The sequence below is a fragment of the Taeniopygia guttata genome, chromosome 3, assembly GCF_048771995.1.
Source record: "Taeniopygia guttata chromosome 3, bTaeGut7.mat, whole genome shotgun sequence".
In the NCBI taxonomy this organism is placed as follows: Eukaryota; Metazoa; Chordata; class Aves; order Passeriformes; family Estrildidae; genus Taeniopygia; species Taeniopygia guttata.
The window spans coordinates 113,705,516-113,718,393 of record NC_133027.1 but is presented as its reverse complement, the minus strand read 5'-3'; the positions used below and the strand labels follow the sequence as shown (position 1 = coordinate 113,718,393).

At 37.2% G+C, this 12,878-nt stretch overlaps 1 protein-coding gene across 3 annotated transcripts in view; it reads left to right on the top strand.

Annotated features, from left to right (window-relative positions):
• Positions 1-12,878, top strand: part of AFTPH (aftiphilin) — a 42,020-nt gene that overhangs the window by 24,943 nt on the left and 4,199 nt on the right. The window contains exons 7-9 of one of the 3 annotated variants that reach the window (XM_030269272.4): positions 4,496-4,556; positions 6,208-6,291; positions 10,173-10,296. In XM_030269272.4, the coding sequence (XP_030125132.4) occupies positions 4,496-4,556; positions 6,208-6,291; positions 10,173-10,296 (269 nt within the window). The remainder of the gene's footprint in view (positions 1-4,495; positions 4,557-6,207; positions 6,292-10,172; positions 10,297-12,878) is intronic. The other 2 variants (XM_030269273.4, XR_005980056.2) reach the window with 2 other exon arrangements.

The window sequence follows — 12,878 nt, the reverse complement described above, 5'->3', positions numbered from 1 at the left end:
TAAAATATTCAGTAGAAATACAGGCAGTTTTAGTGGACTCCTAAACTTCTTACTCTAAAATTATTCTTATTCTGAAACTTCTTATTCTAAGTGCAAGTTATTTAGGTGCAACTATTCAAGTATCTCTTTAGTGTACCTGGTTAATGTGTAATTATTTAGTTAAATTTCTAAATTCCTCCATTTTCAGAATGAAGATTTTTCAATATTTTCAGGAACTTCAGAATATTGACATTCTCTTTGGAAGGAAAGGCTCTGGTTGAGAGATTCATGTTCTTTGCTCAGGGAAAAGTTCTCTCTCCTCTGAGGGCTGGCATTTATGGCACATGTATACAGATCAGTGTCTGTATGGGTATGACTTCCTGCTAAGGGAATAAGACTTTGGAAGACTGATCAGGTGAAAGTAATAGTGGAAAGAACATTTGTAGAAACACAGGAATGCCTACTAAATGTTTTTGTTGTAGGCAAACAGGCAAAAGCATGTAGAGATTTTAAATGGAGAACTTTAGAACTAATAGAATGAGGTAAAAAGTAGCAAATGAGCTGCAATGTTTCTTCCTAGTTATGATACAAACTCTGAATGTTTTACCTTCATTCCCTCCAGTGGGTCTTGCTGTTGGGCTGTGGAAATAGAGTGGACAAATTTCCATCTGAGCCATTTAAGCTATAAGAACAAGGATTTTAAAAGTGAGTTTTCAAGCAAGTCACTGACTGGATTGTAACATTAGTTTATTGTATAAAGATGAGTTTTGTAGAGTCATTCTCCTTTATATTTGAAGGTAGAATCTAAATTCTTCTTTGATCTGTTGTTTATCTTGACAATTGAGGGGTTTATTTCTCTGTTCCTCTGTGCTCATAACTGTAAGGCAGTAAAGAGAATATGAAATAATCCCCTGGTTACTGTTGCCTTGATTTAAGCATGCTTTCTCAAAGACTTCACAGGGCTGAAGTAAAAGGCTTTGTCGAGGCACATCAGGTGTAAGGAGTGGCTGGTGAAACAGGCACCCTTTGATTGTGAGACCCAAGGCAGGTGCCTTTCTCTTCTGTTTTGTACTGCTCTAGTGGGCTTCTAAATCACAGACAAGTCTTCAGGCAGTGCATGCAAAATATATTCCAGAGTTTGTCTAAAGGGTTGCTGTCTGGACTTAATGATGACTACTTTCTCTTGGTCTGATACTGTTTTCTTGTTAATGTTGTTTTAAAGTTTATCTGCTTCTCTTTGGATTTTTTGAAGAAAGTTGTCCAGATATTTCTGCTCTTCTGCTATTGCTTCAAAGCATTCTCTTTTCTCCGTTTGGGACTGTTTATTTTGTAGGGTTACCTGCCAAGTTTTACTTAGTAAGTTTTATATTGGAATAAAAATCTGTAGTGACCCAGACCTTTCTAGAAGAAAATTACCAATGCTTCTTTTCTGCAGGTGCCCATTACAGCACATCTGCTTGCATGTAAGCCACTGAATTAGGGATCAGTTGATAATAGAAATATACATCTTACACTTGCTGGCTATTAGGGACTGAGCCTTAATTAAACCCTGTGGGGTGACAGTCTCTGAAAACACTTTTAATTACATAAGAGACCATCAGGACTTCTAACAATGACAGATGCAAACTGCCATATTATTGGCCACCAGCCAAAGGCTCCATCAGGAACTGCTCTCCAGTTATACGTGTGAGAAAGATCCAAGAGTGTGAGAGTGTGTGTAGCTTTGATGACAGAGTAAGAAAGATAGATTTGCAGGTAAGAGATGCTACAGAATTTGCTGTTCTCTCAGATGTGACAGCTGTGTAAAGGGGGTGTCTGAAAAGAGCAGTTTTCAGAACTGATATAATTTTGCCAATGAATACACACAATGAAATGTATGAATTACTTGCATGTAAAGCTTTTTCTGGAATGCATATGATGCTCATTTTTGGGATCCATCTGAATATTTGTATTAAAAGTCCTTTTATTCTTTTTGCCCAGCTTTAAGACAGCAAAATGCTTCCCTTTTTTTTTTTTAATTTTTGTTTAATTTTCCTTGGGTAATTATTGGCACAGACAAACATTTACATTTTACTCTTTTGGATTATGAGAGCTCTTACATAATACATTCTAAAATTACTGTGTGAAAACATCTCTCACTTGTATCAAAGTGAAATATGATGCAGTAAAGCAGGCAGGCATTTTAATTTCCTCTTTCTTACTTCCTTAACATTCAGAGTAGTACTCTGACAGCTGAGTGTACTTTTTCATTTCTGTACTGTGTCCTGTAATCTAAGATGGAGGCCTGGAGGAGTGAAAGCAGTGTGCTCCATTTCTCAGTATTCTCCTGGATTGGGCACTTTTCCTTAGAGCATGTTCTTAACGTGATACTTGTAGTAACCTAACAACCTCACAGTTTCAGAAAGGCTGAACATTCCCATTTGCTGGCTATGTTCCCACTGGCTGAGCTTTCAGGACTTGTGTTCAGGTGTCCCAGTGTAGTTTTCTTAGGGCTGAGGTAACAAGAAACAGAAAACTTCCTGTTTAATTTTGCTTTTTCCTCTGCCTTCTCCTTTCACTTGGTTTCCTACTGTACAGACTGGGACTTGCCAGCATCCTGTATAGGTGAGGGCTGCTTTACTTACCCTTTTGCAAAGTAGCTGAAGTCAGCAGAGTGGCCTCATCCCACAGAGCAGACTAATATACTTGGTATATTCTTACTGATTTGGAGTCAGACTAGTTTTTTCCCATTTTAGGAAGAATTCATCACATCTTTTGTCCTTTCTTTGACAAATCTGAAAGTCAGGCCATCATTAAAAGCAAACACTTAGCAAGCCATTGCTGTCACTTTTTCCATGCAGCTCTGTCAGTCATCAGTCCTGACTCAGGCCTCTGACACAAAATCTGGGTGTTTTCCTCAGTAAAAGTTGGTAGGAAACCACTTTATTTCAATTTGAGTTCATTTTGCTCAGAGCAGAAAGCTACTAAATTGTCATATTCACTACCCTTTTCTTTTCCTGCAAACTTTTTTTAATGTTAATATATTTTACATGTGACAAAGTTTAAACAAGCTACTGATGATAGTGATCATTACTTCATCAGGTGGAGCTTCCACACTGCTGACATTATATCTACATGCAAATCATTTCAATGCTAGTAATATCATTCCCAAAGCAAAGTAAAAAGTGAAGAATCAGTTTATTAACCTTCATGCAGAGAATACTGTTCAAGCTGTGCTCAGTACTGAAAGTATTTTTAAAACATTAGATAGTAAATGTCTTGCTTAGAAAAATCTTTCCTATAAGTAAATACAGAATTCTCCAGCTCCCTTTGTTTTGCTTCCTGCAAACATCTAGCACTGAGGAAGTGCCTTTTACAGTGAGCTTAATTGTGCTACAAAGCTACCTCAGGTTGCTACAGTCTCAATTAGTGAATCTGCGTTTTTCTTCAGTGTCAGATGGTTAGAAGTTTTAAAATTAAAAAATGAAGGCTGATTTTCTACAAAAGCAAAGAGAAGGTGTGGCTCAGCCACTGGAAGCTTAACAAGTACTGATGCATTTTAAAAAATATTGGTGAGAGCATCCATTGCTTTTCTTCCATACTGTGTTTCTTTAGAAGTTGAGGGTACATCCTTTCCCAGTGCCTCACAAGAGTTGACTTCACTGGGCAGAGAGCAGAGTGTAATGCACAGAAGTAGAAAGGTGCAGCTTCTTTCAGACATTTCTGCTACTGTCCCATCAGTTTGTGTCCTGAGAGTACAGGAAGACAGTGCTTGCAAGTCACACTGCACCTGAACACACCTTCCCTCTAGAGCATGGTCCCTGCTGCTTGCTTGTGTCCAAAAAGCTGAACAAGAGGAACTCAAAAGGCAAGGATGGGCTCCCAGAAGGAGTCAGTGCTTCCATACTCCTCTTGTTCAAGCATTGCTGCCAGTGGTTTGTATCTAGATCAGGATGAATTAACTGTGAAAATATAATAAATCACAGGACTTTTATTTTTAAAGGGGTGGCGTGGAGAGGGTGTTGATAGTTTGTCCCTCATGTATGGGGAATTGTGTTTCTTAAGAGCAAAACAAACCAAAAGAATGATTGGCTGTTTGATGATAAGTAAAATATATGATCAAGACAAAGAATGGATGCACAGACAGCTTTCACTGTTCTGAATTTGCCCTGTAATTGTGTATACATAACTTTTTATGCTAAGTGCCTCATCTTCCGTGAAAGTAATAGTTTAATTTTTCAATGATGCCTTAAGGTTTGTTATTCAATTCATGTTCTAGTTAATTTGCAAATCCTGTTTGAGTTAGAAGTTACCTAATCTGTGTTGATCAGAATTTAATAGACTTCCTGTGGTAGAACAAATCTACTTTGAATCTCTAGTGCATATTATGAAAAGACACACCTCCCCAAAGTTGGGGCTCGATCATTTACTTGTCTTTTTTAGTGTTTAGACGCTAAAGAATCTGTTGTTTGAACTGCTTTGCATTGTTGTAACCTGAACTGACTATGAAATCTGATTTCTGACTTTTCAACTCTAGGAATCTCTACCACCTGTCCAGTTTGACTGGAGTAGCAGTGGCCTTACTAACCCTTTAGATGGTACGTCTCTCCGTAGAGCCTCTAGCACCAGAGCTAGAGATAAGAAAGCTACAAAGTTCAGACAAACATCTATCTGCTGATTATTTTTTTAAAATATATACACACACACACATATCTATATAAATATATATAATACTTATTTCTTACTCCTAACTTTGGAAATTCAGGCTTTCTTTCTGATTAACAGTTCCCCTATGGCAAGTATTACATAGTTTGAAAAATACAAAGTTAAGTGTTATTTTAGATTCCTGCCATATGCTAGTGACACAGTGGCAATATTAGCACTTCATTATGTATAACTGCAGACTATAATGAAACTCTGAATAAATGAGCATTTTAGGTTGATGAGTTTTACTTCCTAAAAGTATTTTTCACCAGTCAGCTATCTCTTTGGACATCCTCTGAATGACAAACTTCTGTAAAGTGGCTACTTCCAAGCACAATATTTTAACCACAAACTGTTTGCAAACTACACACTTCCTGAGCTGAAAATTTTCAGATTTAAAGATGTTTTGTATTTCAAAAATGTGACTTCATTCATTATCACTTTTGCTTACAGTAAAGAGCTAATTATAGCTAATATATTAAAGAGGTAGCTACGAAATTCTTTGTATCTGTAAACGTATATAGTTGTCATCTAAAAGACCCTTCACCTATGTCTATTTTAATAGCAAAGTGAGTTGTGCCACTGCCTCCAGTGTCAGAAATATAAGTGCATGCGAAGGAAATAAAACAAGTTGTGGAAACTTGTTTGATTGACAGACTAGAAACCTATCAAGAAACTCCTTTACAAGGAGCCTGCTGACAGCAACTGACTGATGACACACAAGTTCAGAGGCAGGCTCAGATAAAGTGCATCTCTTACTGCACTGGTGTTGCCACACTGTGTTGTTGCAGAACGTGTGGGGTGTAAGAGTTTGGATAGCAATATCATGGTGCTGAAGGAAAGCCTGGATGGACCCTTTTGCTGTTGTCTGGTGTCTTTACTACTTCAGTCAATCATCATGCTTTCTTTTTAACAAACAACTTTAAAATGTATCTTGGTTTGATTTATGTTTTAGTACTAAAGGGGAACAGTATAATTTGCCAGTGAGGAACTGGACATAAGAGTGTCATTTGTTACCCAGTGGTCACACTGCTTTAAGATAACGATAATTAATAGCTTAAAGCTGCTAAATAAAATTTTGGATTTTTTTTTTCTTTTTGTTCTTTGCTATTTGAGGCTCTGCTAAGTTTTCCTGATGAAAGACTGGCTTTCAATTTCAGTGAGGGGAGAAAAAGCCCATTATATTTTAACTATCAATTGACCTATATATTGTTTCCCTTTAACTGGTCACATCTCTCTCTCTGGGTCGTGCTGGTTCTCTTTCATTTTTAGATCGAAATAAATATTTCTATTTTAAAGTTACTAGTGTTGATTTCCTTGCTGCATTGTACATGAGGAAATGTGCACTGAATTAAGTTGTTAACATTTTAGAAGGTACAAACTAATACTGTAAGCATTGTTTTCATGTCGATTTTTTAATTGCGTACTGAGTACTAATTATAACTTGCATGTTCAAGTGTGTGTCTTACCCCTTTTTACACATAAACCCCTCCCTTGGCTTACCTTCTATATGGCTGCCTACCAACACGGTCACTGAATTTCAAGCTAGTGGAGGTTCCACTCTTCTGAACCTTGATTTCTTTGGGCCCGTGGATGACAGTAGCTCTAGCAGCACCACCACAATCCCAGGTCAGCAGAGTGTTCAAACCACAACTGTAAGAATATAACGACTTACTAAAAGCATGAGCACATCACTTGACTTTCCTACAAACAAGGAGAAGTTTTACATTGCCTTTCTCTAAAATGTCTCTCTACTGCCGTTTTTCCTTTAATCTGTGTTCTGTTTTCTGATGTTTTGTATCGAGTACGAAGTATTTAAAAGGTACTGTCAGCTCTGTATTTGTCACCTGCTGAAGGAATGAATGGCTTCTATGCTCTTGCAAATAAGATGTTAAAACACGTCTTTCAAATGAGACATTCCAGAAGTTAACTCTTCTAAGCACTTTAAAAAATTTGAAAAATTGAGTAGATCTGGCAATTCCTAAAAGAGGTGGCTTGCTGTCTTCTGACTGCCTCCAAATTATAGGATTGTGATGATGTTTGGAAGCCATGTTTGAATATAAATTTATCAACCTGGATACATGACAGCCCAGGATGTCATGGACTACCACTAATAATACAGTGAAAAAGGTGTTTTAACAGCCTTTATAATAGAAAAGAAGGATAGTTGCATGTTTGTGGGATATTAGAAGTTCACGAATGTTAATTTTGAAACCAGAGCACTTTATCTGCAACTTACTTCCTTAAAAAGGAGATGAAAACCCCACTCTCACATTGAATAATGTGTGAAAGAAATTGAATTCATTTTTCGTGTGGTTTTTACATGCTCTGAGTATTTTGCACAAGCTTGTGAAAACCTACACTTCGAATAAATTCCTGCAGGAATTTCAGGGAACACTTTGGGGATTTGTTCCAGTGCATAGGTTAAATTGATAATTCAAGTACTCCTTCAATACAATGCCTGAAGCCATGATAATCAATTTCTTCACAGGAAAGATATTTTTCCTCTTAGTGATTTTAATTTTTAAAACCCATTCATCAGATGTTTGGGGTCCTCCTACATTTCAAATAAATGATTATAATTATTATGGTATTCTTTGTTTTGAGAAACATGCTTTTTTAGTTTTAAAATGTAATCACTGAAAGCAATTTTGTGGCATGGCAATCTAAATGATTTTTCATTCCACCCTTGAGAAATACCATTATCAGATGAAAGAGGGCAGATTTGTCATGGAAGTGGCATCTAGCAAAGTCAAGGTGTTTGAGTCCTACAGATTCTTTAGGAAGTGTGTGCTCAGTCCACTGACACAAGTCATCAGTGCCCAGCACATGTATTATTGCTTGTGTAGTTGGGTATGTGCATTATTGCTTGTGCAGAAGGTGTGCACACTGAAAGGGGTTACTGGAGGAATATTCTGTTAGTCTTTTATTGCATTTTATTTTTTATGTTATTGTTTCATCAAGTTACAGGTATCAGCTTCTATGGTATGCCCTATAGTGCTTTTTATTTTATTTTTTTTATTTCTTTTGGTTTGGCTTTGGTTTTTTTTTCCTTACTGACTTGTTTCTGGGAAAGTCATTTGTTTCATGGCTTGCAGCTCGTGTGTTTGTGTGTGTGTTTAGGAGCTTTGTGTGGGGTTTGGTTGGCTAACTTTCCTTCAATATCTCATTAAGGTTTTGCAGTTTCCTTAAATACTTTCTCATCATCTGAATAAAATGGATAATATGCAACTCTTCAAAAATACATAAAATAATTGAAAGACAAATTGCTAGATTTTTTTTGGTTTTGCTACTTTTATCAGTAGAAGTTTATTCTTTCTTTGGAGACTTAGTTTTACTTGCTGTAGATTGACACTGAATTCTTCTCAGTCTGATTATTAAAAATAATAACTTATTAATAATTTTTTTCATTCCACATTATGAATAGGGAGTTACTAATTTCTAGTATTTTCCCACAGATATAGTATACTGTTTTATTTTTCATGTTAATACTTTAATATCAATGCAGCTGAATAAGAGGTGCCTAAAGAATAGTAAATTGAGCAGTGACATCCTAAGACAGGACTGTAAATGGGAATATCTAAATAATGTAACTTACAAGGTTGCATTTAATGTTTATTGCAGAGTTGCATGTCAGAGGGCTCCTTCCTTCAATTAGCTTTCCAATTTGTACCTTAATGGGATTTCGCAGGCTTCTGCAAGTCAAAGTGTATCTTCAAGGCTTCCTCTCCCTGATTGAAAGTGGATATTTTATGGAATATTTGGGCTTTTTCCTATTTCTAAGTTCTGTAAACATCTGACATTTGTAGAAGTCTTGGTATACTGGTCTCAGGACAGAACATATTTTGGTATTTTACATGGAACTGGACTAAATCAACCGGGAAAATCCAGACAAGAAAAAAAAAATATATGTTAAAAGGACAGCTGATTAATTTCTAATCAACTTGTATTATGTGGAACAAATCTTCCACCTCCTGCAACTTAACCAGATGATTTTCTTTATTTTACATGTTGGTCAGCTTAGTTTCCCTCACAATAAAAGAAGAATTAACTTGTCCCAAAAGGATAAATGGTCAAGACACTGCTTGTGGAGAGCTCATGCAAAGCAAGTTTGAGGATGATTAACATCATCTGTTAGCACACACAGTGCTGTAGTTACTGGTGGCAAAGGCAGGACAGTAGGCACTGGCATTTTTATTTTTTAAATCTTTTGGTGTTACAGGAATACTTCTAAAAGCATCTTGATCTTGGGAAGTAAGCTGGATACAATCATCAGCAAACATTAATAAATGCTGGTTTTGTATCAGGGAGCTGCACAGGACCACCAGGTCCCAGTATTTGCAGCATTTGTTCTGCAGTAAGATGAAATACTTTTGTGTTGTCCAAACCAAAAGGCACAAATGTGACACCTGTTTAGCACAGAGGTGTCTCTGGGTAAACACAGTGCTTTATGAACAAAAATTCTGTGCTGTGGTTGAAAATCACCCTGTGAATGGCACATTGCATGCCTCATGAGACCTGCGAAGCATAAAATATCTGAAACTGTAACCAGGGACATATCAGCAATTTCAAATGCAACAAAACTTGTTGTTACAATCTTTCCTCTTGATTTATTTTGGTAATTCTAATTCCTAGAAAATGTTTTTAAGAAATAGTATGTAATAGTTAAAAATCCTGGAGCTACTTCCTACTGAGATGTGATGCTTGATACTAAACAGGTAGAATTTTAACTCATATAATTTTTGCATACAGGTTTCCATTGTTTGCAGTGTTTTCAGAATGACCTCTGCTGCCGAAATTTGAAATCCATTTGTAACAAAAGTGATGTCAAAATTCAGCATCTGACCTCAGATACCTGAAGCTAGGAATTTAAGGCTGAAACATTCAGATTCTTAATGCATTAGAAATACTTGAAAGCTGAAAAGGGAGCACAGACTAAGAGTTTTGGTGGTCCTGTGCATATTAGTATGTAACTTTTTTTAATGCCATTCCACTTCTATGTTTCATAAAAGCTTCTTTTCCTCACTTAAAATTTCAACACAACCCCTAGTGAAAAGCCAGATACTAAATGCACTCTATTGCATGCCAGTGTTGTTTGTAATCTCTAGGTGAAGAGTTGGTCCCTGTTAATATGCAGTGTTCTTTTAATACAGGCAGTTGAGTTGAAGTAATTGAAACAATCCATTTTGACACAGCTGACATTTTTATAGAAATTTCACTCTGAAAAGTCAATCAGACTGGTTTTATTTACTCACAGACTGAGACCTTGTATGCCAGACTTGATCCAAGGCATGTGTTTTGTACTACAGCTAAAAAAGCTGCTGAAAAAGGGTGGAGAGAGAAGATGATCCTTCAGAAACGCAAACATGTTCTGTCATGTTCTTTTCATGTATCTTGAAATTATAAATGATTCAGATGTTTACAGAAAACAGTCTCTAGCAAGTTGTTCTGTGACTAATTATGACTCTGCTTGCCTCCAACCATCACTGATTATTATTTTATACTATAAGGTGTGGATCCTGAGTTGTATGAATTGACAACCTCAAAACTGGAAACTTCCAACGCAAGCAGCAGAGTGACTGATGCTTTTGCAAGGCTCATGTCCACAGTGGAGAAGGCAAGCACGTCCACAAGGTAAATGCTCTTCATTGCACATTATTCTTCTGTTTCTAAGGGTGGTGTGAATGTGTGTGCAGCTTAAGGGTGGAAATTCCTGAATGATCAAAAGGCTCTAAATTTTAAATCTGAAGTTCATTGTACTGTAGTTCTTATTTCAAATTCCCTCAGAAGTCTAAAATGAGGTAGGTGAGAGTTTATGACGGAAGAAGATCACCAAGACTTACGTTGAAAAGGTGGAGCCAAAGGCTGAAGTGGAAGAAGCAACTCTGTGAACACCAGAGCTGATTACTGAGAGTGGCAGGGTAAACTGAATCAGCTCAGTGACCCAGGGCTGAGAGAGAAGACTCTCCTTGGACTCCGTGTAATTTATAAATACAGAATGTTCCACAAGTGAAATGATAACAGACTAATAATTATGACTATATTTGTCCCTTCACAAACATTTCTAACACCTGTCAAAACTTCAGTGAGCAAACAGCAGTTTAATTTTGCTGTTGCAGGTTAAGGATTGAGTGTGTGGTTGGTTAAGGATGTCATTTCTGCCTCAGTGGAGCACACATGAAGTAGTTTTGTGCTTTTTTTATAGGTAGTATCTATAGAAAGGCTTTAGACATCAAATGGCTTTCTTAAAATCTGGGCTTTGATTGGGTCCAGAATCATCTCTCCATTTATAAGCTTGTATTCTTTGGGTTTATTTTTTTTAATGTGTATCTTACTAGTGGGATCCTAGATTGTCTTAACATAGAATGAATGTCTGTGCCCTTTAAAAGAAATGCTGAGGAATCTTTACCAAGTAAAACATTGGTTTTTTGGAAGTGAGTGCCTCAACGTGCAACAAGTGATAACATATCTTCACTCACAAGTGAGCTTTAGGGTTTATTCAGCACTCTTAAACTAGATGTGTTTTCATGCAACAGCCCTTAGGAGCAGGCACAGTAATGGTGGGATGGAGCTGGCTTGCTTCAAATGACTCATTTGTAATTTTCAAGAGTTCTTTTCAAACATGTTCTTTTACTGAGGAAACTATCTTCCCAGTTTTCCTGCAGTGATAATTTTCAAAGTGAATGTGAAGTCAACAAACCATGAAATTTCGAGGGAGAACCAGTAGAGGGAACTCCCCACTTCAATGCTGATTTTTGGGTCTTTTGGATTGCCTTTTTTTCTATCCATGGAGTGCACATACTCTCCCTGGAGATACTGTAGTGGAAGTTTGGCTTTCAGGAATTAGAAAACATAGTTGCAGTTGAAATACTTTTGTATTATATTCTAATAGTAACCACAGCAGGATATGCAAACTCTAAATGTATCTTTGTTGTATCTGCACTCTTAGATTTGTACCTTGCTTTAAGATGTCTTAGCTTTTTGTTTACAAAGAAACTTTGCTTAAATGAGTGTTGACCCTCATTTTTCTGTACTGATTTTTTGATATGAGGGGTTTGGTTTTTTCCCAGTGCTTCCACAATGCACTTGAAAGCTCTTACTTGTGCTCTTAAAGCTCTTTATCCAGATGTCAGAGCTCTTCCCCTTTTCTGGAGAGCATTGCTTGCCAACAGGAATTGGTTCTGGATCTGGGATGTAGCAATAAATCAGGCTGGGATCTCAGACTGGGAGACTAAGTTCAGACATAGACAAGGATTAGCTGTTTTCACGGTTTAATACATTTTGTATGTCCTTATCCACTCTGAATTAAAAAAAAAATAATCAAGTGCTTTTTCTTCTTGATTTCATGCTCCCCAAAAGAAAAGCAGTTTGTTTTTTCAGGCTAGGAACCTTCTGAGAAATAAGAAGGTATAGCCTCAGCAGTATGCCAACTAGTGTGGCACAGTGTTAGCTTTTTATAATAAATTCTTTTGTGATGAACTGGAGACTTTAAAATAGGAGTGGCTGGGTACAGCCAGGTCAATGAGAATGAGGTTCATGCACCAGCCTGGAAATGTTAACTATCCATAATAACTGACTGAACTAGTGGATTAGGATCACTTTCATGGCAGCTTCAGTTGTGCTGAGGCTATCCCATGTCTGTAACTTGTCCGAATTCAGGATCTTTAGGGTAAAGTTTAGAGTGAGAATACCACTGTTCAGCTGTGGGGTGCCATGTGAAGAGGTGTCTTTGTCCAAAGTAGCTCTGTCTTTCCTTGCAAAGCCATCTCTTGAACCAGCAAGTCAGTTTCTCAGCAGGAAAGTATTGGGAGAGGAGAGAAACTTCCCCCCCAGTAGTAAGTGTTGAAGGTCAGGGATCCAGTGCAGCATTCCACAGAGTCTCCAGCCTTACCTAGTTCCATAGAATTGGCAGAGATCAAAAGTTTATCTGCTGTCTTTTTGAAGGAAAGCAGAGCACCGATACCTTTCCAAGAAATGGCCAAAACCCTCATTTAAACTGGAAATACTCCTTGGGGATGCTGTTGGATGGAGCAGGCTAACTTTTAATTACAGAGTGTTTTTAAAGTGCATTTCTCTAATCAGCTCATTGTTGCTGATAAAACCTAGCCTTGCTGGTGCTATCCTAAAAACCCTTTGCAAACATGAGAGGTGACTTGAATGCTGCAGGAAGGGGTTGGAATGCAAAACAGAACAGTGACATGCCAAGTGATGGATGG